Consider the following 27,500-nt stretch of genomic DNA (forward strand, 5'->3'; position numbering starts at 1 on the left):
AATCTCAAATCCAATTGGATTCAGGATTGTTGTTATAAATTAAAAAAACCAAAAATACTTTGAAATGTACAGTCATGTAAAAATCTAATATTTTATGAAAGGTCGTAGTAACAGTAGTAACAATGCTGATAAACAGACGTTTTGAGGTAGAATCGTTGAAAACATTAAATTATAGCTGACTGGAAACGTGTTGTGACCTATGTTTACAGAGACTGAGCTACTAATCGACCGAAAAACTATTTAAAAAGACGAAGCTCAATAACCCAATTTTTTTCCTGAAAGCAAATATTTCAAAAACTCAAAGCAGACTTAGGATTACAACAAAAAGCGATGACTTAAGTTTCAACAACTCAGGAAGCCAATTGGGTCTGTTAATAATGGGACAAAGTAAAGAGCCCACAGAAAATCGAATACACAAAGAAGCCAAAACAATTTTACGACACGACATTGTTCAAGGACCTATAATTTAATTGCCCTGCATCTTAACATCAACGAGTATTCCTTATAAAAGAACTATTTTGACATGACAACAAAAAGAAACCCAAAATTTTAACAGTATGGAAATCTCAAAAGCTTTTTATGACACTAATTGGTCGAAGCAACCAGTCACAACGTCTAACCCATCGCAGCAAAACGATTGAACCAATAAAAAGTATTTGAGACTTCTTATGAGTTAGATTGAGTTACATGGTGACGAACATAAAAGCAAAAATGAGACAGATGATTTTTTTTAATTTGAGTTGAAAGTCATTAAAACAAACGGCTATAAACTGAAATCTTAAAATAGGTTTAATTATACGTCTTGTGGTAGCAATTAAGATCTATTGTTATCAAGTATACGGCGTACAACAACGAAAAGAAAGACAAACCTAGGCAAAATATAAAAAAACCACAAATTTTTGCGAGATAACTGTCTCAGCCCAAAAACCATAAATTATTCAACAAAAACAATTAACCTATCCAGGTACGCTTTTTCCAAAGTGATACACTTCCCCTACAACGCTTAGTTGGACTCGTCAAAGATGTGATAACTCGACAAGGAAACAATGTTCACAAAATTTAACTAATAAAATATGCAACTATGATCAAAAATAAAGGAAAAATTGAAAACGCGTAGTATCTAAATAAAAAAACAATTAGATTAAAATAACATAGTTACTGACATTAATTTGTAATTCACAGGAAGTCGGTCTCCGCCTGTATTCACTGAGACTGTGCCCCAGGCTGAGAGAAACAAGATAAAATAGTGGCAAAGCTCAAAAGTTCAACGATATTTTCTCAAAACAAATATATCTTAAAAAGTCCATGTTCTGTTATGCCTTCTAAAAACTAACTAGATCTTTGATTGGGGACACTAAGTCATTGGGCTACAAAAAAGTATAAGAAATGAAAGCAAAACACAAGAAGTCCTAAAACAATTGGTCAAAACTATTGGTCAGAGGCATAAACATCAAGCGCTTTACTGTGAAACTATAATATAATCTCGTTGGGTCTCGGTTATTGTTAATAGTATTTGTCAAAAATTGAGCCCTGATGGGAAATTCTTGTTCGTAGTTCGCATTAAAAAACATTTAAATAGTGGAAATAAAATGAAAATGAAAAAAATAGTTTGCGCCCCATTAAAATCTAAAAATTTTTCATCATAAGGATACATGGTGAGATCAAGATCAGCCCAGATAATGCTGCGCGTCTAGCAAAACACTCAATTGTTGAAATGGTTGCGAAATAGATCAATTCTTTACAAAATTTTTTGGTTTGTCAAAAATAAATAAAGCATTTTGTATAATTTTTCAAATGCATTTTGAGTTTAGTTTTGCAAAAAAAATTGGTATTATTATAATTCCAGAAGACTCTTAAAGCCAGCTGGAGCACAAGTAGCTCTGTTTTGAGAATAAAGCCGCATTTTTAATGTGTCTACTTCAAGCAAATTACGAAAAAAGTTTTAATTTTGAATAGTATAGAATAAATTCTAGCCAAAAAACTCGGATCTAACAATTCAGCATCCCTCTTCTTTTTAGTGATAAAATAAATAACACTACAGTTAACAAATTGAACATATTTTAGCAAAATTGACAAAAATTTGGTCATAATTGACAAAAATTTGGTTAAAAATGTGAATACAAACAGCTGAATTACGTCTAATATTAACAAAAAAAATTTAAACCTCGATAACTCCCTATAATAATTGAAAATTGAAAAAATCTTTTTAATTGCCTTTTCTACGCTGGAAGGGCTTTCTAATGGTACCACTTACAACTCTCTACGATTATTATATCGATCGGCCAAAATTATCTGAACAAAAAAACCAGGGGTCCTAACAATTATATATATGCGCGTGGTGGGTGTCTCTGTGTATTTTCATAGAAGATGCTCTGTAGATTGTTTTCTAGTCACCTTTTAAATACTGATAAAACTGCAACCTTTGCTCTAAAACTCTATTTAGCAAAACTAAAACGCATGAAATATTTATCGATGAATTCCTGTAGATAAATTAATCTAATTCAATTAATGAAAATACTTGTGAATCAAACTCAAATATAAAAATAATTGTATTGCTTTCCTTCCCCAGTTATAACTTGTATTCATTCAATTTGATACCCTCTTTATGTATGGAAAAAAATACACTAATAAAATTTTTAGAACTGTCTTTTGCTGACCAAGAACTTTCGGTAATGTGTTTGCACATCAATTTCCGACCCACATAGAACAACCTTGATACTTTTGATGTCACGGAGCTTTCTCAACATAAATCCTACTCAATGCTTAAAAAATTGAGCAAAATATGAAATATGTTGAGTTTCTTTTTTCTTGACCAGTTGGAGTTTCAGAAACTATCATTTCAATCGATTCAACTTCTCGGGTTGTTCAATGATAAAATTTTAGCTTCTCTTCGTTAAATATTATGATCTGCGAACAAAACATTACGAGCCAGCGCCCCTTGCTTCTATAATGTTGAGCTAATTTGCGGAGTTTTGCGACGAAGGACAAAGACATTGAATAATTGCCAATTAGTTAGTATAATGGTTTGTTTGTCAGCATATCCCACAATAGAAGGCTCTTTCTACATGTATTAACATACGTTTTGTGGAACTAAAGAGGCAAAATGGACCAAATGGTCAACCCTATTTGGTAGAGGCGCTGGCTCGTAATTACGAAAACTCACTGGGTTGCATACAATTCCGAACACCATTTTTGTTTACTGGGAACTATGACAAATTTCTAGCAGTTATAAAGAAAAGGGGAAGGAAAAATCTCTAATTGTTTTAGATACTGTCATTTTGGGCAGTTTGAAGGAACTCTGGTATCCGGTAGTCGGCTTGTTTGGGAAGCACGGGTGCCTGGTTATACTGCAAACTATTATTACTGCTCAACTCCATGTGATGTGACATGTTTTCACGCTGGGTGGCATCCCTTCGCTTGTTGTAAATACAGAACACAACTGTAATGAGGAATAATATGAAGGCCGAGATGAAGAATATAACAGAAATAGTTAGAGAAGTGCTGGGAGAAAAATTGCAGTCTGTCACAGTTAGCAGGATGTTGATTGTGTCCTGCCCGCGAGGGTTCGAGGCTCGGCATGTCCACACACCATTGTCGGCTTCGCTTACTTCTCTTATGACCAGGGATCCCGAGCTTAAGATTTTTGTCTGAAAGCAAGCGATGTTTTTCTTTCTTTTTTTGGAACTGTTTAAAAAATTATGTTTTCAGCAGTGTTAAGCAAATATTCGGAAAGGAAAGCGACCTCTCAAATAAATTTTGTTTATGGTCACTAACTTTTGGAGAATGAACGACTTTTTCGGCGTTGAAGAACCAACTCGTCTCAGCGATCGGTTCCGCCGTGTTGTAGCACGGTAGAAAAGCATTGTTGCCTTTCTGCGCAGTGACCTCACGGGCTGTAGGCACAATCTCGGGCGCAGCACAAATAAGGCTGTCTTTAGAGCGAAGTTCACTTAGGCGAATTCCTCTGACTCCAACAGGATGCGTGCATGTAATTGTGGTAAAACCTTTGGATTCGTCTTGCGTGTTGATCCATTCGTAAAATCGTTCCATTGCACAGTTGCACCTTGGAAAACAGATTTATTGATGACAATTGGATCTATTCTTTCATTTGCCCCAACCCAATCTCAACCCATTCTTGTTGCTATCGTCATTACCAATGTTAATACGTTACGTACTTCTGCATATTTGAATAGAATTGCAAAATTTTATTTTTGGTCATAGCCTTCAGATCTTGCAAGAATCTTGCAAGATGATTCAAAACTTCTCCAGCCAGCCAGCCAGGCATCCAAAAAAGAATTCAAAATCTTGCAAGATTCTTGCAAGAAGAATTAAATTCTTGCAAGATAAATGGAAGAACTATGTATTATCTTGCAAGATTTCTTGCAAGATATTGAATTATTTGATCACTAGGGAGAGCATAAATTTCCGAATGATGATGGTTACCTGATCTGGTTGTACTCTAGGTTGATTCTGAAGTTCTTGAGACGAGAGACGAGTTCATCGAACATTACGACAGTGAGGTACTGGATGGAGTTATGACTCATGTCAACTGACAGAGCACTATCCGGAGAAATGTCCTGAATAAGTAGATCATAATTCATTCACGTCATTTAGAGATCTGAGGTTTGGTGAGGTTTTCTAGATTAAAAGAGTGATGACTGTTTATTTGTTTTGGTTCATGACCTAGCCAAATTACCACGGGTATGCTGCAAACCTCAACCAAGAAGACGATTAGGCAGCAAGATTGAAAGAAAGGACATTTTCTTTGAGTTTTTGTAAGATCGCACTCTAATTCTGAAAAATGTTGCAGACTTGCCTCTGTTTGACTAGGGTGATTCAAGAATCAAGAATGAAAAAAAGCTCTAGTTGTTATGTATTTGCTTTAGTTAAAGTGCCAGAAAGCCCATGATTGAAATATGTGATTAAAAGAACTTTATTTGACATAATTCATATTTAATGATTTTATTGGGTTGAGCTTATTGAGTAGAAATGTTTACCTTGAAAGCAGTTGAGTCTATTTCCTGGATAGAGTTGAATGATAGATCTACAGTCTCAATGATGAGGGATTCCATGCTCAGAGGAGGCAGATAGCGAATGCTGTTGTTTGACAGATCCAGCTTCCGAACCTTTAAACCCATCATGATTGTTTAGGCACGTGAATGCCAAATTATTTAAACATATCCCCCCCCCCGAGGGAAAGCTACGAAGTAACAAACATTCATTAGATCAAAAGCTGAGATCAAACGACCCCACATTGCCGCTTCTAAGTTTTTAAGTTTTTGAGTAGTTTCATTTATAGGAAGTAAAATATATTATTCATCGATTTCGGGGGGGGGGGGGGGGGTCAATGAGTGAATTTGAGTGAATTTGAGTGAATTTGAGTGTATCAGTGATTTTGAGAAGCCTATTGGAGAAATTGACATCAAATAAATGAAGTGTGAAGACAATTAAATGGCTGAAAATATTAAATCGTGCTCACGTATTTGAAGGCAGCCAACGCTTGCTTTGGAAAGTCTACAAGCTGATTCCTAGCCAAAGCTACCGTTTCTGCAAAGACAGGTCCAACAAAAGTCCTGTTTTTGATCTCTTTAATCTCATTTTCACTCAAATTGATCAGGCGCAGCTCACGCATGTTCATGAACATATTCTCAGGCACATTTTTCAGACTGTTCCCGCTCAAGTCCAGATGCATTAGTTTGTCAAGTTTGCTCAGAGAAGTGGGGAAGTTTTGCAAAATGTTATTGGCGAAGTTGAGAGCAATGAGGTTTTTCATTGAGGAGAAGAAGTTGTAGGGTAAGCTCGAGATTTGATTACTGCTCAGATCCAATTCCTCAAGAAATGGGTTGCCTGAAAAAAATAACGAGGCGACTATGAGTTGATAATTGGGTTCAACAATAGACAAAACATAAATCAAATATCAGAACTACCCAGTTCTAGGTACAGACTTATGAAAAGACAATGCTCGACCAAAATGCACTATGAAAAGACCATACTCGACTCATTTGAGCTATGAAAAGAGCTTAGCTTGACTTTAAGACATTCTGGACTTTAGCTCGACTCAAATGTTTCGCAAAAGACTTTAGCTGGACCCAAATTTTTACAAAAGACTTTGGCTCGACTTAAAATTTGGGCTGGACTTAAGCTCGACACAATGCTTGCAAACAAAGTCGAGTTAAAGTCTTTTGATGGGTCCATCTTAGGTCCATCAGGTTTTTGGCAGTTTTCCAACTGTTTCTTAAGTTGGACTGCTCTGGAGCAAAGCTATTTAGTCTTGCTCCGGCTCTGCTTCTGTATGTACAGAAGCTGAAAAAAATGAAAAATCTCGGATTTTGAAAAAAATAGACTTATGAAAAGACTAATGGTGGACCCATGAAAAGACCTTTCCTCGACTTTGTTGGTTATGAAGTGACTAATGGTGTAGTATTACGAGAGCCGTTACAAATGAACGGATAATTAATCCTGCATTAGAGCGAACGTATTTAGGCGCTAATTAACCATTCTTTTGCCGCGCGCTAAACAAATTAACGCTCGTTAAGACTACCAGTACACAAGTATTTAAACAACTCAGTTCGACTTATTTAAATAACACAACTTTAGGCCTGGATCTCCTCACTTATATCCAGGATAGAAAATGTACGTTGTTGAACGTAGGCTGCCTGTAAAACCAAAGTCTCATATAAAGCCCCCAAGAAAATCATAATTGTTGCGGTTTTAGAAGAGGTGGTAAGCAGAAAACAGGCGCATACGAGATCAATAATTGATGCTCTCAGCTTTTTAGATTTTTTTTTGGAGTTTCAATAATTTTTCCGTGAGTTAAAAAAGAGTTAATTCTCTTGCCTTCTCGGCCAATAGGAAAATTAAGAAGCACCTGACTATGAACGTGAGTTTGATTCGCTCCCTATCGGCCCAAACTGAGCTGAGATGAATTTGTAAATTCTCTCAGCGAATTGGGACGGATAAAAATCATAGAGACAGAAACTACAACCAGAAATCAGCAGCAAACAACTGCTTTCTTTTTTTGATAACTAACTCTAAATTCAAAACAGAGATTGCATATAACTTTCAACTAGAACATATTCGACTAAAAAATAAACAACTTAACCAACAATTTCTTCATTAAATTTTATAAGTTTTTTTCCGTCTGAACTGAACTACTATCCGACTAACAAGAAGAACTTAACGATCGCTACGCAGCTCATCTCGATATCTTAACAACGCAACTGGTAATTAGTAAGCTGTAATTTTATAATTATTCTTTTATATATTAAGCACTTTCAGCCCCCCAACAATTTTAAATTGAGGCATTTATTTTTGCCTTCGATTTGTTATATCTTTTATCAAGTTAGACTGGCATACATAAAGAGATCCCGTATCGTGTGATCTGTAGCAGCCCAGCCTAATTTGATAACTGGTGCCAGAGGAAAGAATCACGCCTGAATTTTTGGTTTTCTATCCGATTGGATACAAATAGTAAAATAATCACTACCACAGAAGTGGAAGCACACTAATAGACAAAGAAATAGAATAATTTATATCAAATTTACAGCCGAAATACAGTAAATTTACACTAAAATAATAAAAAGCAACTGATTCTTTGTTCTTGTAAAATTGTTCTGACCCGGGTGGGGGTAATCTATGTCCGATTTTTAGTTCATTTATATAATAATTGAAGTATTTTCACACTTCATAGTCAAAATTTAACCAAAAATCATCCCCCCAAAACCTACTTAGCGTAATTTTCACCCAATTTTTATCAAATTTATGGTTAAATTTTAGTATTAACTCTTTAAATAGCCGAAATTCAACCAGATTTCAAAATTCTTCCCCCCAAATCATATTTAGAGTAACATATGTCTAGCTTTTACCGAATTTTTGCCCAAAATATAGCATTTTCAAACATTTTCAAACCCGTTTAATTAAATTTTAGTATTTACTCTTTAAATAGCCGAAATTCAACCAGATTTCATCCCAAATTCAACCGGTTTTCACCAAATTCACAGTTGAATTTTAGTATTTTCACACTAAACAGCCCAATTTTAATCAAAATTCTTCCCCCCAAATCATATTTAGAGTAACATATGTCTAGCTTTTACCGAATTTTTGCCCAAAATATAGCATTTTAAAACATTTTCAAACCCGTTTAATTAAATTTTAGTATTTACTCTTTAAATAGCCGAAATTCAACCAGATTTCATCCCCCAAAACCCGTTTAATTTGACCCACCTTTCACCAAATTTATGGTTAAATTTTAGTTTTTTCACTCTATATAATCAAAATTTATACAGAATTCATCCCACCAAAACCTGTTTAGTCTATTTCTGATCCAATTTTAACCAAATTTATGGTTAAATTTTAGCATCTACACCCCAAATAACCAAAAATTATCCAAGTTTCGCCGCCCCAACACCTAATTATCCTAAACTTTAGCCAATTTTCACCAAAATCACAGTTGAATTTTAGTATTTTCACACTAAATAGCCCAATTTTAATCAAAATTCTTCCCCCCAAATCATATTTAGAGTAACATATGTCTAGCTTTTACCGAATTTTTGCCCAAAATATAGCATTTTCAAACAATTTAACGTAAATGTAACCAGATTTCATCCCCCTATACGTGTTTAATGTAATTTATACCTAATTTTCTACACATTTAAGGACACAATGTTGCATTTTTACCTTAACTAACCCAATTTTGGTTAAATATAAGCCTTCCTCAGTTGATTTTTCACTCTGTTTTATCCATTTCTTGACCCGGATGGCGTAATAATAATCAAATTATAACCAAATAAACATCTTTCGACCTAAATCCTCAAATATTAACCAGATTTTAACAAAATTAACGTCACTTTTATCATAATTTAAGGGAAACTAGTAAGATTTAAGCTGTAAAAACATCATTCTTATCCATTTTCAATCAATTTTAGACAAAATTTAGCCTATTTAGCGTCATTCATTTTTACATTATATTAGTAAATATTAACCAAAATTCGATCGTATAAATCTCAATTGGGTCCTTATTTAACAAAGAATAGCCAATTTTAAACTATATTTTATACCCCCAACATAGATTTTGAGCCTGAAAATAGCATAAATTGATGAGAATTTCCCCAGTTTAGCCGGTTTCACAAATACATTTTCACCAATAGAGGTTTTAAACAGTGCATGGACCAAACTGGTATAGTTATTTTAGAACATCTTAATCTAACAGCAATAGAAAACTCTAAAAGGGGTAAAGTCACACGATTCATCACTGACGAAATTAACTTCTTAGATATTTTCTGCGTGTTTGAACACAATTCCCCCGCTAATTTCTATATAACTTATGCATCTGAGAACCCTAATTTTCAGAATTTACTAAATTTATTGAAAACTGAAAACAATGTGATCGAGATTCCTGCAGAAAATTTAGCCAATAATTAGCTTTTTAACCCAATTTGTACACAAATTTACCAAAAAAAGGTGTTGTCTCATGCTAAAACACAGTCATTAACAGACCCAAGCACTTTAGGAACATTCTATATACATATTTTTACACTATAATAACTACTGAAATACTACTACTGATGTACTAAACATCCCGTATTAAACGTTTTTATACTGTTTTCTGTGCACTTTCATACAAAAACAGAATAATAAAACGACAAAAACAATTGTTCTTTGTTATTTATATGTCATATATTAAAGTAAACGTTCAGAATTTAAATATAAGTAATAAAGCACATAACAAAATAGGCAATTTTTTCATACTATTTAACTGATCAGAGCAGAAACTTTTTATGTTTTTAACATCATTTTCCTAACGAAACACAGACCGAAATCTATTTAACTTATAAATGGACTAACCCAAACTTTAATGGACTTTTAGTTGCTCTAAAAAATCATAACAGTGTGATAGAATTAGCATAAACGTTATCATCTTGCGCGTGGATGAGCCACCAAAAAATAATCCCCCCGTTTGGTTTACAAATTTGACAATCATTAAACCCAAATACATCAACGTTTCTCCTGACGACCCAAGTTTACCAAATAGAGTTAAACTACTTATAAAAACAGAGTCACACAAATTAGATTTTCAAAAATAAACAGATTTCACCAATACTCTGGAATTTAAACACTCTGAAAATACTTATCCTTGGTTGTTAAATTTTACCGTTGAGCAAACTGATATTTACTCTTGGGTTGAAATTTTTAGCACTGATAACGGCAAAAACTTCGAATTCAAAATACAATCATTAAAGGGTCCTAAACAAATGAAATTCATAATGCAAAATAAACAGTTCAATTTTCTACTTTAGTATTAGTGTTTTTATTAGTCAATTGTTATAGCAAAAATATTTTCTATGATAATTAACCAAACTAACGGTACCTTCATATAAAATATTCTTTTCAAATACTATCTTTTCAAATACATAGCGTTAGAAAAATTTACAGCCCTAGATCCATCTGAAGATGCCCAAGATTTCTTCAGCTTAAAACAAAGAAAAATCTAATTCTCGCCAGGAACAAGAGATCCTGCGGATGCTGACTTGCAAGCAGCATACGACGCTAGACAAAAAGCGTTATTCGGTTCGGTTTTACGTGGGCCAGCAGCCCAATGGTTTGAAACCTTAGAATCAGCACTAGCATGGAACGAATTTAGAAATCAGTTCATTACTCGTTTCACTGATGCAAAAGATAAGTACAGAAAAAGGATTGAAGTGGAGAGTATTAACAGGCAACCAGATGAGTAGATAAAAAGCTATACACACCGAGTAACAAAAGCAGTTGAGAAAGGATGGTCAGATCCAAATTTTAACAACGACCAGCGTACCGCTAAACGTATGGAGTACTTTGTAAGAGGACTAACACCTCCCGCACTTAAACAAATGGCACATCAGTTTTTGATAGAAAATCCAGCTACAACATGACAACAATTACAGGACCATGTAGCAACTAAAGACTTAAGTTTTTCTGTTAGCAGCGAATTCACGGGTACGGCTTCGAGTAGTATTGACAATAAAATAGAAATAGTACGGTTAAAGAACCAACTCAAAGAAATTGCAAATCTCATAAAAAATCAAAAAATAAACGCTACCTACAACAATAACAATCCCAGATTTAAACAAAACCAGACTAGGTTTTGCAAGTTTTGCAAACGTTCAGGTCACACAAAAGCATATCGCTTTAGGTACAAAGACTTTAACAACGAAAATTTAACAAAAAAAGGTGTTGTCTCATGCTCAAACACAGTCACTAACAGACCCAAACACTTTAGGAACATTCTATATACATATTTTTACACAATAATAACTACTGAAATACTACTACTGATCTACTAAACATCCCGCATTAAATGCTTTTATACTGTTTTCTGTGCAATGTCATAAAAAAAAACAAATTAATAAAACAACAAAAACAATTGTTCTATGTTATTTATATGTCATATATTGAAGTAGACCTTCAGAATTTAAATATAAGTATTAAAGCACATAACAAAATAGGCAATTTTTTCATACTATTTAACTGATCAGAGCAGAAACTTTTTGTGCTTTTACCATCATTTTCCTAACGAAACACAGACCGAAATCTATATAACTTATAAATGGACTAACCTAAACTTTTATGGACTTTTAGTTGCTCTAGAAAATCATAACAGTGTGATAGAATTAGCATAAACGTTATCATCTTGCGCGCGGATGAGCCACCAAAAAAAATCTCCCCATTTGGTTTACAAATTTTGATAATTAATTAACCCAAATACGTCAACATTTCTCCTGACGATCTAAGTTTACCAAATAGAGTTAAACTACTTATAAAAACAGAATTAGTCATAAAAATTAGATTTTCAAAAATAAACAGATTTCACCAATACTCTGTTGAATTTAAACACTCTGAAAATACTTATCATTGGTTATTAAATTTTACCGTTGAGCAAACTGATAATTACTCTTGGGTTTAAATTTTTAGCACTGATAACGGCAAAAACTTCGAGTTCAAAATACAATCATTTAAGGGTCCTAAACAAATAAATTTCGTAACGCAAAATAAACAGTTCAATTTTCTACTTTAGTATTAGTGTTTTTATTACTCAATTGTTATAGCAAAAATATTTTCTATGATAATTAATCAAACTAACGGTACCTTCATATAGAATATTCTTTTCAAATACTAAAACAAAATATGGCAACAAACGCTGTTGCGTACCCTGACATAGCGTTAGAAAAAATTACAGCCCTAGATCCATCTGAAGATGCCCAAGAATTCTTCAGCTTAATACAAAGAAAAATTCAATTCTCGCTAGGAACAAGAGATCTTGCGGATGCTGACTTGCAAGCAGCATACGACGCTAGACAAAAAACGTTATTCGGTTCGGTTTTACGTGGGCCAGCAGCCCAATGGTTTGAAACCTTAGCACCAGAATTAGCATGGAACGAATTTAGAAATCAGTTCATTACTCGTTTCACTGATGCAAAAGATAAGTACAGAAAAAGGATTGAAGTGGAGAGTATTAAAAGGCAACCAGATGAATTGATAAAAAGCTATACACATCGAGTAACAAAAGCAGTTGAGAAAGGATGGTCAGATCCAGATTTTAACAACGACCAGCGTACCGCTAAATGTATGGAGTACTTTGTAAGAGGACTAACACCTCCCGCACTTAAACAAAGGCACATCAGTTTTTGATAAAAAATACAGCTACAACATGACAACAATTACAGGACCGTGTAGCAACTAAAGACTTAAGTTTTTCTGTTAGCAGCGAATTCACGGGTACGGCTTCAAGTAGTATTGACAATAAAACAGAAATAGAAGGGTTACAGAACCAACCAACAGAAATTGCAAATCTCATGAAAGATCAAAAATTAAACGCTACCTACAACAATAACAATCCCAGATTTAAACAAAACCAGACTAGGTTTTGCAAGTTTTGCAAACGTTCAGGTCACACAATAGCATATTGCTTTAAGTAAAAAGAGATTAACGACAAAAATCGGAACCCGCCGCAACATTGAGAAAATTTCACAGATAATTATAAACGTAGTCGGAGTCATTCACCAGGTCAACAAAATTACAGATCAAACAGTTATGACAATCAAAACTCTAGGGACCGACACAGAAATAATTATAACCAAAATCAATCAAATTACCAAAACAAATCTAGGTCAGATTACCGACATCGATCACAATATCCATCAAACTCTTCCAACAAATATCGATCATCATCCAACGATGGCCGGTCACAGGAACGACAAAGTAACTATAGAAACAAATCTTATAGAGATAGCAATAGGCAAAATAGTAGGGATAGACAGAGCAACGCTCCCCCAAGATCAGATAATCGATATCGTGATAGAAGTAGAGATCAGGATCGTGATAGGACAACTACTAGACAAAGCAAAGCTACTCATTCAAAAGATAGCAGTGATGGGCGAAGCCCTCGAGTCCACTTTACCAGCGGAACTCCCGGAGGCTATTACAACGAGGACAACTACAACGACAAGTATTTAAACTAGATAGGTCTCCGTTCATAAACACTACTAACATCAAAGCAAGTTATTCACATATTTATATTAATTTATATCAATCCGTCGGAGACAAAAAAAGAGATAACGGTTAAGAAACACAGTTTTTATTGGACACAGGAGCATCAAGCTCTATAATTAATTACCACACTTACATTGAACTGTGCAAAACACAACACATTGAGGTGAAAGCTTCGAAAAATCATACTTTGGCGGTTAATGGTGAGAAACTGAAACCGGTAGGTCAAATAACTTTTAAAACTTCCTTCGACATTGAAGGAAAGTATCAAATGGAAGTTACTGCATGGGTTTCAGCCAAAGATGGCGGTTAGCCGAACTTGTTGGGAATGGATTTCCTGGAATCTACTGTAAAATCCATTGACATAAACACTCTAAAAATTGACTTGAAAACTTACCCTGAAGTAGCCGTCAAACTATCTAGGTACTAAACCAAAAGCTATCCGTACGTTAGTTCCTACAAAATTGTAACTCTTGATCAGCAGCTACCATTAGCACCAAAATCAACTCGCGTTATATCAATTAGACCACCAAAGGAATTTTTCAGAAAAGAAACCTCTTTTGTAATGGAAGTGAACTGCAAGCTCAAGGTATTTACACTTACAATGTTCAGTGTTTTAGAAAAAAAAGAACTACCAATAATGCTAAACAATCCTCAAAACAACAAGGTTGTCATTCAAAAGTGTCCTTTCGGGCACACTTTGGAAGACATTGAAAATATACAAGACACGGAATATTCTGTAGCTGACAACGTTGCATTCATAAACCACCTAATGAACAGTGACATTAATTGGGATCAAATATTCCATGTTAGTGAAAAACAAAGTCCAAAATTTTCAAAAATTCACAATTTCTTTGAAACCAACAAAACCCCTGAAAAACAAAAGGAAACAGAAAAGCACAAAAGACAGCAAGATTTTACCAAACACTACGAACTGCAAACAGACTTTAGCGAAACCTTAAGGATCTTAAGCCGCAATTAGAAACAACTGATGGGAACATCAGAACCGTTGAATTTCCCATTGAAAAAAATTAACAGATTTGACAAAACCGATGAAACGTTTCTCAAAAAATTCGATTTCAGTCAAGCTGACATCAATGACGAAAACTTAGACAAATTACTGAGAACTCTAATTAAAAATAAGGACGTTTATTCTCAACACAATTACGATGTTGGAAAGATAAAGCAAAAAGTTCATGTCAAACTTTTACCAAATTCAACTTTAACAAAACAGAGACCGTCCAAAGTACCATTACATTATCAGGAAAAACTAGAAAACTTTTTGGAACAACTGTGTAAAACAGGTATAATCCGGGAAATGGGTAATGATAAAGAAATGGGTTCATAATTTATTAATCCATTCATAATCTTACCCCAGGGGAACACAGTAAAACTGCTTATAGACGCCCGATATTTGAATTCAATAACAGATCTTAGCCAATATTCATGGCCACTCGAACCAATCGGAAGCCTGTTAACTAGACTTAAACATAATTTCTTCACAACCAGTGATCTTTTTTCAGCTTATAACCAAGTGCCTCTAACTGAGGAAACCAAACAGCCGGTAAATTTTGTAATTGGTCCAAAACAATACACATTTGAACGCGGAATTTCTGGATTATGCGTTCTACCTAATTTCTTCAGCCGTATAATGACAATTCATTTTGCACCATTAATCAGAAAAAAACAAGCTATAACGTACTTTGATGACATTCTCATGCAAGCACAAGATAAAACCGAAATGTTTGAAATAATTGAGTACCATGAACTCTAAAGGAAATCAGGGTTAAAACATCAAATTGAAAAGACTAAATTTTTCTTTAGGAAAGTACAGTTATTAGGACACGTAGTAGGTAAAGATGGAATACAGCCAGTCAAGAAGCGAATAGCAGATTTAAAATCATTCAAGTCGCCTGAAAACCAATGTGATGTCATGAGAGTTCTAGGTTGACTAGGATTCTACAGCATGTACATCAAAAATTTGCACGTTGACTGCGAACCATTTTATGACCTAACCCTCACAGAAACGAAGTTTGTATGGACAACGGAACACGAAAAATTGTTTAATGACATTAAAGACAGATTATCGAAGATACTATCTTAGCAATACCTGATATTAAACACCTTTTCCACGTGCATGTAGACGCTTCTTCCATAGGAGTAGGCTCAATTCTCGTCCAGAAATTTCCAGAAAGGAAACGAATAGTGTCATTTTAACTCTAGAATTTACACTAAAGAGGAACAAAAAATGAGCACCACAGCACGCGAACTTTGCGGTGTAATATCTGCTTTACAAACGTATGAGCATTACTTAATTGGTTCTCCCCATCCCTATACGTGTACACAGACCATAAGCCTTTAATGTACCTATGGGGTAGAAGAGGAAAACTCTCTCACAGGTTTTTCAGATACCAGTTAGTAATTTCTCAATTTCATAACTTGAAAATTATCTGGACCGAAGGAAAAAACTTAGCTTTTCCAGACATCCTAAGTCGTAATGCAAAAATTAAAGACCTTGACAAGTTTCAACCTAAACACAAAAAGATACCAAAAGACATTAGTTTTTACGACGAGCACGGTAACGAGAAAAAACACTTCATTTTGCGTGATAATGAAAAGGGACCAGCAGATGATTTTTTCCCAGTCTTAAAACAAAGCATAACAGGTGTCGACAAATTTATTTTCAAAAACGACAAAATGATAAAGCAAAAGCACGTTAACTATCAAAACAGACTGTGTTCAATAAATAATATTTCCAAAGATTTCTCGTATGGTTCATCAATTAACCACTACAGACGTCACCGCGAAATTGAAATAACCCCTGTATCAGAACAGGAGGAGGACGAAATGTCTGACAACTATACAGAAATCCCTTTCTACCAGGAAGAGGAGACATCCGAACAATATTTTGACCCTATTTCGGAGTTCGAGCTGTTCAATGAGAACCAGCCGCCGGACTTAAATTTTGATGAACTCTACATTAATCAAACTAATATAACTGACTCGGAGTATAGGTTCCCATTAGAATACGAAAAAGTTTTTCTCGTGAAAAATAGTACATGTATAGATGAAACCGAATTAGCTAACAAATTTCCCGAAAACCCAAAAATTAAAGATGCAAGAGAACTCATCGATAAACTTACAAACTTCTCTAAAGAAGCTGATTTAAAAACATCGGTAATTTGTCAAGAACAATTAAAAGACCCTGTGATACAACAAATTCGCCAATTAAGGACTAACAATACCCAAGATGAAAAGAAAATTGAATTCCGGCAATCTAAAGCCATAATGTCGTACATTAATAATTTTGAAAAGTTGAGTTTTGAACGGAACATCTTATGTATTCAACAACAAACAGACGAACCAGATATTGAAAATTTAAAAATTTGTGTACCATTGTCATTGTTCTTTAAAGCATTTCAGTTAGCTCATTGTGAATTGTCAGGATATGTGGGATTAGATAAAACACTTGCCAACGTAAAAAATTTTTTTATTGGCCCGAAATGTATAAATGGATTGAAAACTTGATTGCTGATTGTCTTGATTGCCAAAAAATAAACAAAAACGAGGGACATCCACGAAGCACCTCTTGAAAAATGAACTGATACAGTCCCATTCCCCTTTCATACAGTTCACATTCATCACAAGGGACCTTTAAATCCTTCATCGAACGGTAAACATCATTGCCTAATCATGGTCGATTCATTTTCACGTTTCACTCAGGTATACCCTGTACGTTCCGCAGATGCTGTAGGTACCATAAAAGCTTTAGAAAAATTTATTTTGTCATTTGGAATACCACAAAAACTTTTGTACGATAAGGGTGCGGCATTCATGAACCAAGATTTTACGAGTTATATTAATGAACTAGGCATAACACCAGCACCTCGAACTGCTTATTCATCTTGGACTAATGGTAAAGTCGATATCCAAAACAAACATCTAGAAGCACATTTCAGAATTTTTCTAGAACAAGTTCGAGGTAAATGGGATGAGTTGGCACTCAAATTTGCTTTTTCTCATAACACGGTTTCAAATGCTAGTACTGGAATCTCACCATGAAATTGTGTTCGGACAAAAACCACAGATACCTCAGTCAATTAAGTTAGGACTCCTACGAAATTCACAACTCACATGCTCCTCTGAGTTTTGTAAAGACCTGCCCCTTCACAGGCATACCTTGCAAACTTCGAAAAACGCACAAATTGACAAGCTCCTAAAAACTACCATAAACAATTCATTGCTCATGCGAGAAAACCAATTTAAACAAATATACAATAACGCCTATGAAAAGAACTTAGAAAATAATAACCGCGCACATAAAAACAGGAATAAACACAAGTAAGGTATGCCACTGGAAATTGGACAAAAAGTTTTAATAGAAAATCATCAAATTGAGTTAGGAACGTCAAAAAAACTACACGAGCTAAGATCAGGCCCTTACGCTGTAGCTAAAAAAATAATCAATGTCAACTATGAAATAGCTTTAGATAACAACCCGGCTACCAGAAAAGTTGCTCAGAGGAATCACCTAGTGGAGTACTACCCAGCTACTGAAACTATACCAGAGTTAATCCTAAAATATGGTATAGATAAAAATAACTGCGACACATTTTATAAAAACTTGATGACTGGCCAAATGAATAAACTCAACTGTCCTTTGACTAAATTCTCTTTTCAAGGACCAACTAACACCGAATATTTCCCAGTGGAGAATTTCATAAGATGAGATCCACCTGTGCAGAACCTTGACGCTAATCGAACTCTTAACGATTTTGACTCTGGATTTAACGAAGAACGTTCAAGTGGCCGTGACAACCACCCGCCAGTTCCATTATTTTTGCCCAGTGACAGTAGAACAAGGAGCTCAACTTCTTGCCCTCTGAACGATTCTAGAATACCTCTAGACCCGAATTTAAGTCCTCTCCGCCCTAATAGATCGGAACAAGGACCTCCTAATTTACAAAAATCAGAAAATAATAAAAATAAAAGGCGAACTTCTAGTCGCTCGAATAAGCCGCCATCACGTTATCAAGCCGGATTTACTAAACTTTGGTTTAGGTACCAAAAACCCAGTCAACATTTACTGGAGGTGCCTATTACTACAACTCTTAGCCTTAACCTCCGGCTTGAAACGCTAGGAAAAAGAACAGGATAAAAATATATGCCTGTTTTGAAAAACTCTATTTTTCTTTTTTAGTTATAAGTCTTTCCTAATTTGTACTCCTTTTATAGTTATTAACTCTACTGAACCTCTCCTTGACAATATAAAAGATGTATCTAACAAACTTAGGGTAATTAATAATGACTGTTCTAAAATGAAAGAAAACAAAATGTATGCTCTAACACAAATTCTCCTTGCAAAATCACACCCGAAAACATTCAGATGGTTGATACACATGTAACACTTTATCAGCGGTCTTATCGGACCTTTGTCAAAGCTCTTATGTGCAAAGTCACTGCGATACTCATTCGTTATAATTTTGGTATGTTTTCTCATTCATCAATTTTACACAACGCTCAAATAATAACATACGATATTATTGTTTCGCCTGAACAATGTTTAAGTGCTAAAAAAACTGGAAAAATTATTGTCACAGAGTTGGATGATGATGATATGGAAATTGACATAAAACATGGAATGAAAACCGTCTCCTATAAAAACCAGGGAGTTGATCTTGAAGGTGACTCATCAACATCTTGTGCTAATCGTGGTCAAATTAAACAGTTTTCTTTTGAAACCCTGATGCAAGAAACCGTACTCGATATTGATCTTAATGACAGAACTGTCTATAAGAGTCAAGGACTGAAAATTCCTTGTGCCCTCTCTGAAGGGGGGTGTCATTCGACATCACTCGACCCCTCTGCATACAATTGGGAGGCACCGGAAAATTGTATAGTTACTAAAAGATTTTCAAAAAATGCTAAAATGCTGAAACATGAAAACGAACTTGGTAACGTACAGTATTTCATAGTGAGTGATGAAAACCGGAGACGCCCTATGAAGGTCCAGGAACGTATTCTCCTGCTGAAATCGATATAAAAGTTAGAGTAGTTAATGAAAAAGAAAAGATGTGTGGAAAACTTGAGTTTATTTACAGAACAAATTTCGATTCTTTATATGTTTCTTATACAGGCGGATTTAATATGAAGACTAGCAAACCTTATAAGTCAAAAACTCAACAATTTTTTCATAAACTTCGTATTGTGTCTGACAACAGCCGAAGTGTAAATGGGTTTAACAGGAAGCCTTCAAATGACCAGATTCGAACATCCGACAATGGTTTTGTTGCATGGAAACACTTAGACAAAGACAGGTTAGACTATGATCTTAACCTTGCGGTAAAAATGGATTTTGTCATATATCATAATTACATGCAAATAAAACAAGCATGGAAAGTATTGGTCATAGAGGAATGCGAACTTGATCGAACTCAAAAACAAATGATACTTGTGCAGGCTATCCATAATAATTGTTTAGCTCTATATATGTTAACTGGCAACCGCTCGATGTTCTTAGACACAGATGGCAGCATAGGTTGGCTGTACCACTGTCCAAAACGAAACTCACCACTTAAGAATCTTGATCAGTGTTTTGATAGGATCCCTATTCACTATGATGATAGGACAATGTTCGTCGATCCAATTACTCGACAAACCTATCCATTTGCTAACGAAGTAAATTGTATTGGAGGCTACAAAAATGCCTACCAGTTAGATATTGATAATGATAATTCATGGTACCATTTGATGCCAGCACCTGTTCCTTTACAACCGCCAAAAATATTTTCTTCAAGAGTTGTTAGTTTTGTTTCAAAATTTACCGGTTACGAAACACAACGTGACGGAATTTACACACCAAATCAATTAAAATCTTTTTGGGACAATATCTTGCATTCGGAAGCATCAAAATCAGTTTTGACAAAACCAAAAATTTCAAGAGAAGTTCTAGAAGGAAGAAGTATAGACTACTCTCAAAGGGATATTTATGCGTCCGCGATGGGCATAAGTAGAAAAATTTATCTAGACTCTCTACTCTCACCTACATTTTTTACCGAGCAGTTCAAAGGCACTTCTAGAATTATCACTTTCTATTTGGAAAAAATTGGAGTTTATTTTGTTTGTTTCTTGTGCATAACATTCCTTACTGATGTAATTGTAACTATCATTAGAGCTTTCGAAATCCACAAAATATCCAACAAAGCAATGGGTTTTTGGAAATTTCTATTAGGAGCAACTTAAAATCTTTGTATTTTATCGTTCTTTACACTGGTATTTTCTAACGAAACCACAACGTCGGCTCCACAAAACACCAATAATTTTTTACCGCTTAGTAATTATCAACCCTACAGCACAATAAAAAAAATTACAAATGCGTTGAGGATCAACCAAGAGAAACTAAAATTGATGAGCATTGTCATACTGAAAATAATGAAATAACATACCCGAATCTCGAGTCACATCAACCACAACCACAAAATGAGGCTGTCCTTCGAAGTGTGGTGGCACCCCTTTAAAGCTGTGACTAAGACAAAAAAATCATCCTTTTATAAAAAAAAATTAAATTGTCTCAACAATCATAAAAATTATATGTATTAGACCCTGTAAATTAGTTAATATCTTGTTTAGATACACCTCAAGAATGTTATGTTATGCAGCCCAAATTCATTAAACAGCCTAACGCTTCATTCATTCGATTTGGACAATACACCGGACAAATCTTATCATCAAGTATTTCTACTTTAGGAACTGCTGTAACTATTAGAGTTGCATCTTTCTATTTCAGAGACATTATTGATCTGGACGTACCGCATTCAAATTTTCAATATTTCGCGTTGTTAAGAGCACTGATCGATAACACTATTACTTTTGTAAATATTTGAATCGAAATCAAAATTGTTTCAAAGCGCCTGAAGAAAAATCTTAGTAGATTTTGAATTCCCTTGTTAATTCAACATTGAGAGAAATGTTCGGAATTTCTTTCTTTTTATTTCTTATAATCCAATTTCAACTGTTTAATCGCAATTATGTCTATCTAGCTATTGCCTGCACTCTTCTCGAACTCCGATTTTGCTGCAGGGAATCCGATTGATAGATGATCTATAAATATTAATCGCTGTCAATAATCCTACTTTCAGAAATAATTGGCACCTTTATATCATCTATTTTTACAAATAAGCATACGTCCATACACAGATATGAAATCAAAAAAACAAAATAAATATTAACTAAAACGCCTCCATTAATGTACTTTTCATTTCAAGATCGACTTGTTACAATCTATCAAATAAAGAAAACATTTGAAGAAAATCACGGAGACATTTTCCCTCAAATTATTATTAAATTCATGTTTTGGGACACTTGGGAAAACGAGAGTGTCATTTTAACCCCTCATTCGTTGTATTGGAACTTTTTCTTAAATTTAGCACAATTTGATCCTAATAGTTTGCCTAATGAACTAGACCAGCAAACATGATTCGTTTAACTAATAGAAACTTACAAGTCAGAATCGGAAATCAAAATTTTGAGCTTTTAGCCGTATACAATGTTTCTGCTATAAGTACAATGACTTTCGTGAAAAAACCTATGACAAATATTTACATACTTTTAACTATCTTCATTACCCATCACCAATTTGCCGAATTCACCATTTTTCTAGCTTAAAAACAGAACTCGATATTTCAAGTTCAACATCCAATCTACATTGCTTAAGTACCTTTCCAAACTATGATATTTGCTGTCAAATTTATAGAGTTGCACAAAATTCAACGACCTTTCGATGCATACACCACTCCTGTCCCTACCATGCTAGTAACACTCAAATAGATCCAAAGTGAAAAATTTTGTGTAAAAAGTTTTAACCCTCTCTCAGTCCATTGGAAATTCTTCCTCTTTATTCTAGAAAACCCAAACTGTGTACCTCACAATAATTATTTTGACCTGCCAAAAACTGATTCTTGTCAAAACGATTCAATCAGTAACGAGTTGGAAACATTTAACAATTAAAAACAATAATGATATTCTGATATTCTCATACCAGAATTGCCTTGTACAAATTCAATATTTTGAAAAATCATTTGTCTTGACAAAATGTAACAGAGTAATCCCACAACTAATACTCCATTTTGAATATTTAAACACTTGGACTGATGGCAGTATTACCTTAACACCATCTTCCCCCTATTGGACATTTTTTATAAATATATCCGAAGCTTTAAATGGCTCTAAAATCCCTTTTAATTTAGATCTTCTGCAATGCTGTTCCATTTTGGTGAGCGCCTAGTCAAAGTAGAGTCCCTTGAGAGATCGTTGAAACTTCCATCGCAGAGATTACACCCTGTGTAATAATCCAATATACAGACTACGAACGTGGATGCGAGGGTTCTACTCGAGTCATCATGGGATTGATGCACTGGGAATTCTTTATAGCACTCATTGATATCAAAGAACACTTCCCAGTCAACTTGGACGCTCTTCAGTAAAGTATTTCAGTTTACAGAAAAAACTTTTTTCCCTTTGATTTTTTTTTGCCAGCTCATTTTTTTCTTCTTCTTTTCAATCTCCCTTTCTGTTAATTCATCTATATTCAAATAAGTTTGTTACTTCTTCATCGTTTTTTTTGAAATGTTAAAAACAGTGGTTTTGTTCGTTGGTAAGGAAAAAGTTAAAATTGTTAACGTAGAAAGATGGTTTACTATTTGTTACATACAGTATAAAGTCTGTATCAAAATAACTTATTTGTTCCTAAGCACAGGTTCCATTAATCATTATTACCTTTATCCAAACGAGAAACACTGGAATTTCAATTATTCTATTGCAGATTTAAATGTAACTATCCCCAATGAACTTGAACACCATGGATTAGAAGTCTCATACCCAAATATTTCCGATTTATCCATATAATGGGAAACATTTTGAAAATATTCTCTCAGCAACCAAAAAAATGCCTCAACCCCAAAAATCGATGCCCTAATTGTTACTTCCCTTGCCGTTAATTTAAAAAATTGCACAAAAACCCAGACGGTCAGCCTTCGCATTTTGCTTGCATCCAGTGTCGAAATGAGCTATTTAAATATTGGAACCAACCTAATTGCCCCATTTGCGTAATTCCCATTTATACAGTCAGTAACTGCCATTATTTTCAGTGTGATTCATGTCAAGAAATCAAAAAGTTATCCACCTGCCACAGCCACTTCAAGGACTTACACCCTAAAAAATCAATTTGTTTGCAGTGTATGACCTTCACAACTTCAAAACGCCCTTTATGTAAACAAACAATTAATCCAAACAACCCGTGGTAAAACCCTCGATTCAAAACTACGTTCGCAAACTATTCAAAATGTTTACACCTACATTACTTGATTTTTTATTAATGGCCCTCTTGATTATTCTAGCAGCTTTTTCTTTCGTTTTAACCGTTTTCCTCGTAGTTGTAAATATTCATTTCAACTTCTTGATGTTCATAGTTGTATTAGTAATAGACCAAACAATAAAATTCCAAAATATTCAACAACCAACTCCTCCAACCGTACCAGCTTAAACATAATCCCCTCCAATGACACTCTTTCGAAAATGAATACTATTGACAAAGAAACCAATACTGAAGAATCCAAACCGGTCACATTAATTTGCCTGTGCTGCAAACGCGAAACGATTGTTTTCAAAAAATTACATGAAAACTTCCCAGACGAAATACCCCACGTGATGTGTATGCTCTGTTATCAATATGTTATAAAAAATATGGGTTATGATTTTTGCCCTAAATGCTCTAGATTTAATGTTATCTTTTAAATCTTTAACTGGTTTCAATGTGATATTTGCTAACAAACAAGATTTCAATACTTGGTTGCGAAAACGTTTCATCACAGTGATCATAGGCCCGTCAGCTTTTGTAAATTTTGCGTAAAAGATTATAATTCATGCCCTCTTTGCGAAAAAATTATCACATAATCTAAAATGCGTCCAAAAACTTCCAAAATTTTAATTCCTTTCCTGGTTTTACTTCTAATGCACTCGATATCCCTAGTTCAATTCAGTTCATGTTCGCGCAAAACCGTTATTGTGGAAAAACTACACAAACAATCCCCCAAAGAAAATCCTAACTATGTATGTATTCCTTGCAGAAAGGCCCTTTTTTAAAGATACCCAAAACCTAAATGTCCCATCTGTCTTCGACCTTGTCTTCCTGTCCAGATCACATCCTACTTCCGATGCAATTTATGCAAAAAATGAAAACAGAATTAGGAGTAACAATACACCCACATTTTTCCCAACATGAGGATCATCGATTCTGTGGAGTATGTATAAATAAGCAGAAAACATGTCCCATTTGCAAAAATTTTTTAGACGACGTTGTCTAATAAACCAAAAAGAACTCAAGTCCAATTGATCTTTGTTCACCTTTTTCACTATTTCCTCGGGAAGGGGTTACCTCAGCTTTCTCCAGCTTGCCCTCCTTAGCTTTTGAATTTAAATAATTTGGAATGTCTAGCCAAAACTTCATCCAATTAATAAGCTCCTTTATGGCTATTTCCATAGCCATCCTAATCCTATGCGCCATATTTCAAATTCTGCTTCCCTTCCTTGAAAAGGGAATAAAATTTATCTTATGGGCTTATTTTTACGGTGGAACAATAGCTTGATTATTGAAATTTTCAGCTCAGCAAGGTTGTCTCCCCAGCTGCACGGGTCGTTGAAGACTCACAACTCCGGGCAGCAGAGAAAGACGTACTTGTGCCAAGGCTGCCCGCCTGGCATAAGTTTAAAATTTTTTCTATTATTCCCCTTCCTTCATTAAATAAACTTTGCAGTTAGCAAAACAAAAAAACTTTTCTACCAAACTTTAATAACAAATGCATTTAGCATTATAATTTTTGAAAAAAAGCAGTTAGCAACAAAACCTTGCAAAAACATCTTTATATTATAATACTTTATTATATTAGCAATACATTTGCAAACACGAAAAGAAGCCATAATGTGTGATATTGATGACACAGGCTAACCAAAACCAATACATTTTAGATCATTAACAAGGAAACACTCACAATGACTGCCAGACCCACACTCGCAAGCGTGGTAATCCCCAGTCAACATCAACAAATGACAACACAACAGGAACAAACACAAATCCATTCTTCTCAGCCGCCTATTTTCTCAAAGCCTCCATTTAAATTATTTAAATAAAAAGAAAAAAAGAAGAGGCAGAAACAAAAAAGCTAATAAAGTCACTGATCTCTAAGCACGAGAAGACCCCAGAGTCATACGATGACAATCGAGACGTCCAGGAAGTCCATATTCATGACAATGAATAAATGTGGATCAAAAGTAACTTTAGTCAGATGAAGCTAACGTGAACCTTCAACTGCTAAAACTCATCTATCATGAAGCCGATCCATTTTCAATATAGAAACTTAAAATTTTACACTGCGACTTGCAAATCTCTTTTGCGATTAACGTTTTACAACCACCGTTCATCTTACCACCAGAATTTTTTGACTAACAAGGTCACCGCCCGTTGCGAATCTTTTTTTACCAATTGCAATTTGCCACTTTATATACAAACGACATTATCGCCATTTGCGATCCATTTTATATACAAACGACAGTATCGCCGATTGCGATCAACTTTATATACAATTGACATTATCGCCATTTGCGATCAATTTTATATACAAACGACATTATTGCCATTTGCGATCAACTTTATATACAAACGACACTATCGCCATTTGCGATCAACTTTATACACAAATGACAGTATCGCCTTTTGCAATCTTGTTTCTTTATAGCTGTCTGAACTTGTCTTGACACAAGGCTCACTGACATTGTAATAGCTTACTCATATGACCCAAGCGCAATTAAATTATATATGATGCAGTATATTTCTTTTCTGTTAATCATTTTCTTTTCTATCTTAAAAACGGGGTGAGCTGTAGTATTACGAGAGCCGTTACAACTGAATGGATAATTAATCCCGCATTAGAGAGAACGTATTTAGGCGTTAATTAACCATTGTTTCACTACACGCTAAACAAATTAACGCTCGTTAAGACTACCAGTACACAAGTATTTAAACAACTCAGTTCGACTTTTTTAAATAACACAACTTTAGGCCAGGATCTCCTCGCTTATATCCAGGATAGAAAAATTACGTTGTTCAGTGTAGGCGGCCTGTATAACCACACTTTCTTTTGATTTAAATTACTTCTGCATTTGACAGTTGCAATGCAGATCTCTTCCCCCAAGTTCAATAAAGATGAAGGAGATTTCTTCAGGGGAAAAGACAATGGAGTCTCTAATAAAGCCCCCAAGAAAACCATAATTGTTGCGGTTTTAGAAGAGGGGGTAAGCAGAAAACAGGCGCCTACGAGATCAATAATTGATGCTCTCAGCTTTTTAGATTTTTTTTGGAGTTTCAATAATTTTTCCGTGAGATTAAAAAGAGTTAATTCTCTTGCCTTCTCGGCCAATAGGAAAATTAGGAAGCACCTGACTATGAACGTGAGTTTGTGATTCGCTCCCTATCGGCCCAAACTGAGCTGAGATGAATTTTTAAATTCTCTCAGCGAAGTGGGACGGATAAAAATCATAGAGACAGAAACTACAACCAGAAATCAGCAGCAAACAACTGCTTTCATTTTTTGATAACTAACTCTAAATTCAAAACAGAGATTGCATATAACTTTCAACTAGAAAATATGCGACTAAAGAATAAACAACTTAACCAACAATTTCTTCAGTAAATTTTATAAGTTTTTTTCCGTCTGAACTGAACTACTATCCGGCTAACAAGAAGAACTGAACAATCGCTACGCAGCTCATCTCGATATCTTAACAACGCAACTGGTAATTAGTAAGCTGTAATTTTATAAGACTTATAGCACAGACAGGTCTTAGGCATATATTTTTGCCTTCGATTTGTTATATCTTTTATCAAGTTAGACTGGCATACATAAAGAGATCCCGTATCGTGTGATCTG

The 27,500-nt window shown here is 34.6% G+C and overlaps 1 protein-coding gene across 1 annotated transcript; it reads right to left on the reverse strand.

Moving 5' to 3' along the window:
• Positions 1-3,228: 3,228 nt before the first annotated feature.
• Positions 3,229-25,063, reverse strand: LOC142344942 (uncharacterized). The gene is made up of 6 exons (XM_075397027.1): positions 24,922-25,063; positions 5,480-5,847; positions 4,998-5,126; positions 4,444-4,577; positions 3,775-4,063; positions 3,229-3,647 (listed from the first exon to the last, which is right to left on the reverse strand). The coding sequence occupies exons 1-6, from the start codon at positions 25,061-25,063 to the stop codon at positions 3,264-3,266; spliced, it is 1,446 nt and encodes a 481-aa protein (XP_075253142.1). The 3' UTR covers positions 3,229-3,263.
• Positions 25,064-27,500: the final 2,437 nt, after the last annotated feature.

This window comes from Convolutriloba macropyga, chromosome 8 (assembly GCF_964194025.1).
Source record: "Convolutriloba macropyga chromosome 8, txConMacr16.3, whole genome shotgun sequence".
Classification (NCBI taxonomy): Eukaryota; Metazoa; Xenacoelomorpha; order Acoela; family Convolutidae; genus Convolutriloba; species Convolutriloba macropyga.